The sequence below is a fragment of the Polyodon spathula genome, chromosome 40 (genome assembly GCF_017654505.1).
Source record: "Polyodon spathula isolate WHYD16114869_AA chromosome 40, ASM1765450v1, whole genome shotgun sequence".
Classification (NCBI taxonomy): Eukaryota; Metazoa; Chordata; class Actinopteri; order Acipenseriformes; family Polyodontidae; genus Polyodon; species Polyodon spathula.
The window spans coordinates 2,718,211-2,723,210 of record NC_054573.1 but is presented as its reverse complement, the minus strand read 5'-3'; the positions used below and the strand labels follow the sequence as shown (position 1 = coordinate 2,723,210).

The 5,000-nt window shown below is 50.4% G+C and overlaps 1 protein-coding gene across 2 annotated transcripts in view; it reads right to left on the bottom strand.

Annotated features, from left to right (window-relative positions):
- Positions 1-5,000, bottom strand: part of zgc:85932 (uncharacterized protein LOC405875 homolog) — an 11,645-nt gene that overhangs the window by 4,943 nt on the left and 1,702 nt on the right. For both annotated transcript variants that reach the window (XM_041236470.1, XM_041236471.1), the window contains exons 3-7: positions 4,596-4,665; positions 3,264-3,382; positions 1,582-1,715; positions 522-693; positions 1-39 (exon numbers count right to left, since the gene is read on the bottom strand). The exon at positions 1-39 is cut by the window's left edge and continues 33 nt beyond it. In XM_041236470.1, coding sequence (XP_041092404.1) covers positions 1-39; positions 522-693; positions 1,582-1,715; positions 3,264-3,382; positions 4,596-4,665 — 534 coding nt within the window. The remainder of the gene's footprint in view (positions 40-521; positions 694-1,581; positions 1,716-3,263; positions 3,383-4,595; positions 4,666-5,000) is intronic.

Here is a 5,000-nt window from a genome sequence, read left to right as displayed (position 1 = left end):
GAACAGGATGCCCTTCCCATTCCTCTGCTCCAGGGGACCCTGCAAGGGAGGAGCAAGCAAATCAACGAACAGACAGACAGACAGACAGACAGGCAGGCAGACAGACAGAGAGGGAAATATTTTTAAAAAGTGTTTTATTTAAAAAAAAAACTAAAAAAATAAATGTATGAGGTTTGCAATCACAGAGAGAGAGAGAGAGAGAGAGAGAGAGAGAGAGAGAGAGGAGAGGAGAAAGGAGAGGAGAGAGGTGAGGAGAGAGAGGAGAGAGGGGAGGAGAGAGGAGATCCGAGAGGGAAAGAGGAGGGATGAGGAGGGTGAGAGGGGGGAGTAGGACCTCACTGGGGACGAGTGAGGAGGGGGAGAGGGGAGGAGGAGGGGGGAAGACCTCAACGTGAGGAGGGGGAGAGGGGAGTGAGGAGGGTGGAGGAGGAGTGGGAGTGAGGTGTAAGGAGGGGGTGAGGTGAGAGGAGAAAGAGAGGGGGAGAGGGGAGTGAGGAGTGAGGAGGAGAGTGGTTCTGTACCCCGACGTTGGCACAGTTGATGAGGGAGCCTTTGTCGAGGAGCTGCCTCAGGAAGCGTGCTGTGTCTCTCGGCAGCGCCCCCGTGTGGAACTCCTCTGTCACGCCACCAGTCATGTCCACCAGTGCCTCGTGAGGGAAGCCCAGGTGCAGAGCGTGGTAGCCACCTTTCAACCTGCAGCACAGACACACAGATACAACACAGGCAGGGGAATCAGACTCCCATTGCACAGCAGTGTCACCCAGTCCAGGTTTTACTACCAGCTTGATCAGCCCCAGTGTGTCTAGGTAACAAGCTCAGGTGTGTCTTATTAAAACTCCTAGTGAAACCAGGACTGGATCACACTGCTGTGCAGCGGGAGTCTGATTATTAAACTCCTAGTGAAAGCAGGACTGGATCACACACGCTGTGCAGCGGGAGTCTGATTATTAAACTCCTAGTGAAAGCAGGACTGGATCACACTGCTGTGCAGCGGGAGTCTGATTATTAAACTCCTAGTGAAAGCAGGACTGGATCACACTGCTGTGCAGCGGGAGTCTGATTATTAAACTCCTAGTGAAAGCAGGACTGGATCACACTGCTGTGCAGCGGGAGTCTCTGGGCGGGGATCTGATTATTAAACTCGTAGTGAAAGCAGGAAGGACTGGATCACACTGCTGTGCAGCGGGAGTCTGATTATTAAACTCCTAGTGAAAGCAGGACTGGATCACACTGCTGTGCAGCGGGAGTCTGATTATTAAACTCCTAGTGAAAGCAGGACTGGATCACACTGCTGTGCAGCGGGAGTCTGATTATTAAACTCCTAGTGAAAGCAGGACGGGATCACACTGCTGTGCAGCGGGAGTCTGATTCCCGATTCACACTGCTGTGCAGATGAGTCGGGGAGACCTATCTGAATTCCTGCCCTCGCAGCGAGACGCCCCCACCTAGAGCCGAGCCGAGAGAGGCCCCCATCTCCATCCCAACCCCAGGAGAGGAGACAGCAGCTTGAGAGAGAGAGAGAGACATACAAAAGGACACAGACACACACAGAGACAGACGGACATGCACACAGAGACTCACTTGGCGTACGCTTTCTCCAGCAGGGGGCTCCAGAACTCGCCCTTCTCCCGGGAGTGCAGGAAGATCAGCTCCCCCTTCACTGTGGGCAGGAAGTCATCGATCTCCACTTCCTGCCAGTGCCCGTACTGCCAGAACTGCAGGGAGACGAGGGGTTAACAAGGACGCCATTAACTCAGCATTACAAGCACAGCACAGTGTGATACAGCACAGTGTAATACAGCACAATGTGATACAGCACAGTGACAGTGGCATGATGTACAGTCAAGTACGTACCAGTGCAGCATTGTAAAGCACAGAGAGTATGGTAAAGCAAAGGGAAGCATTGTAAAGCACAGAGAGGTCTGGTAAAGCATAGGGAAGCATTGTAAAGCACAGAGAGGTGTGGGAAAGCATAGGGAAGCATTGTAAAGCACAGAGAGGTCTGGTAAAGCATAGGGAAGCATTGTAAAGCACAGAGAGGTCTGGTAAAGCATAGGGAAGCATTGTAAAGCACAGAGAGGTCTGGTAAAGCATAGGGAAGCATTGTAAAGCACAGAGAGGTCTGGTAAAGCACAGGGAAGCATTGTAAAGCACAGAGAGGTATGGTAAAGCATAGGGAAGCTATGGTAAAGCACAGATGTCGGAAGGGGTCCTAACGCCCAGGATAAGCCACAGACTGGGTTGTAAGTCGTTTTCTCTCCGGAAAAAGCAGAGAAAACTTCTGAATGGCCGAAAAAAGAGAGGCGTATTGCGGGGCCCTATTTCAGACCGTTTTCGCGCCCAGGAGTTCGGCAAAGTTCGGAGAGGCGTTTTTCGGAAAAACGACGAAGACGTTTTGAGCAGACTTACCGGTTTTTTCCCTAATACGACTTCGTTGTCTCTGCATTCTACCACAAAGGAGAGAGCTGCTTCTGCATCCAGCGCTCAAAGAATATCACTGACATCTGCAGAGCTTTGAGATGTTATAGTAATAAAATAAAGACCTGGATCACATTGTTGAGGAGTTTGGTGATAAAACGAGTGATCAGGAGAGGATTTATCAGTATGCACGTCTATAAAGAGGTATGTGAAAAATACAGCGAACAAGGGGTGGGGCTTAGCTGGAGATGCAGTACTGAGTGTTCTTTTGCAATTCAGTGCCTTTTAAAACCTGTTTTACTCTGAAAAAAAATATTTTAAACAGCGCGTGTGAAAATAAACTGGACCCGACGCTCCTGAGAGGCGCTGAATAAACGGACCGCAGAGGGTTAACAAAACACGGCAAACCACACAGAGTATAAGCGTGGGGAAAGCAGGACACCTTGCAAATACACAGTGCCGTACTTATCTAAGGGTAACCCTTGGTAACCCATCCCACACCCTCCCGAGCTACCTTTTAAAAGGTGAACGAGCACCAGGTCTGAATCTGCTGCTAATATCTCAGTTGGTCAAGCGCTCTGACCAACACTTCAAAACCTGTTGTCTTGAGATACAGCTACAGTATCACTGCCCCTCTCCTTATAGGAGCGCTGACCACCTTTAAAAGCCGTTCTCTTACCTCCTATTGGCTCTATTAACACTGTGCCTGTCCCTCTCTTTACCGGAGTGCTGACCAATGCTTATTTGAAATACTATGTGCCGAGCTCCCTCAGTGAGCTGCAGTGCAGAGTGCCGGACAGCGTGGCGGGCAGGTTTCCCTGCTCTCAGGGCGGTTGGCTGCGTACCTTGAAGGTGAACCTGCCAGTGTAGCCGCTGCCAAAGCCCTGTCCCTCCGGAATGACCTGATTCATGAGGGACTGGTGAAGAGTCAGGGAGGAGACCGCGGAGAGGAACCAGCAATCACCTGCGAGCAACGCACACAGAGACAGAGAGAGAGAGGGGGACGCTCATTGAGAGAGAGGAGTCATACAGAGAGAGAGAGGAGAGAGAGAGAGAGAGAGAGAGAGAGAGAGAGAGAGAGAGAGAGAGGCAGAGAGAGAGAGAGAGAGAGAGAGAGAGAGAGAGAGAGAGAGAGAGAGAGAGAGAGAGAGAGAGGAGGAAGGAGACAGGAGAGAGGGAGGAGGACACGAGAGAGGTGAGACCGAGTGAGCGTCTCTCAGAGGGGCACACAGAGCGAGAGAGAGAGAGGAGAGAGAGAGGAAACAGGACCGAGACGAGAGAGGGGAGCGAGAGAGAGACCAAGGGAGAGAGGGGCAACACACAGAGAGAGAGGAGAGGCGCACACACACACACATCAGAGAGAGAGAGAGAGAGAGACAGAGACAGAGAGAGAGGGGCACACACACAGAGAGAGAGAGACACACACAGAGAGAGAGAGAGAGAGAGAGGATACACACAGAGAGAGAGAGAGAGAGAGAGAGAGAGAGAGAGAGAGAGAGAGGGGCGCACACACACAGAGAGAGGGGCACACACACACACAGAGAGAGAGAGAGAGAGGCGCACACACACAGACAGAGAGAGAGAGAGAGGCGCACACACACAGAGAGGCAGACACACACAGAGGGACGCACACACACACACAGAGGCACAGACACACAGACAAACAGACACACACAGAAGCAAGGACACACAGACACAAAGAAACACACACAGACACAGACACAAAGACAGACAGAAACGTTTGCCATTGAATTTATACTGAAGACACTGAGAAAGACTTCTAGTGGAAACGTTTGCCATTGAATTTATACTGAAAACACTGAGAAAGACTTCTAGTGGAAACGTTTGCCATTGAATTTACACTGAAGACACTGAGAAAGACTTCTAGTGGAAACGTTTGCCATTGAATTCACACTGAAGACACTGAGAAAGACTTCTAGTGGAAACGTTTGCCATTGAATTCACACTGAAGACACTGAGAAAGACTTCTAGTGGAAACGTTTGCCATTGAATTTACACTGAAGACACTGAGAAAGACTTCTAGTGGAAACGTTTGCCATTGAATTTACACTGAAGACACTGAGAAAGATTTGCCAGTAAATGCAAGCTTGTTCCAGTGTCCTGAGGGCCTGAGTGTGATGCAGTAGCTCTAAGCTTTGAGTGTCTCAGGGACTCACCCAGTCTGCCCTGGCAGATGTCAGTCCGGGACACTCCATCCATGATGAACTGGGGAGAGGCACAGAGCTCCTAAAAAACAAAAAAGAACAGCATGGCAGACTCACTGTGCCCTGCCTCTGAATGAACTCTGCTTTAGCCTGAAGGAGGCTGGGCTTCTAGAGCAAGATACAGCCTGCCCACTGACTCTACATTCCTGCTTCAAACACAGCCCAGGGGCATGGGAAAGCACAGGCAAGCAATGTAAAGAACAGAGAGGTCTGGTAAAGCATAGGGAAGCATTGTAAAGCACAGAGAGGTCTGGTAAAGCATAGGGAAGCATTGTAAAGCACAGAGAGGTCTGGTAAAGCATAGGGAAGCATTGTAAAGCACAGAGAGGTCTGGTAAAGCATAGGGAAGCATTGTAA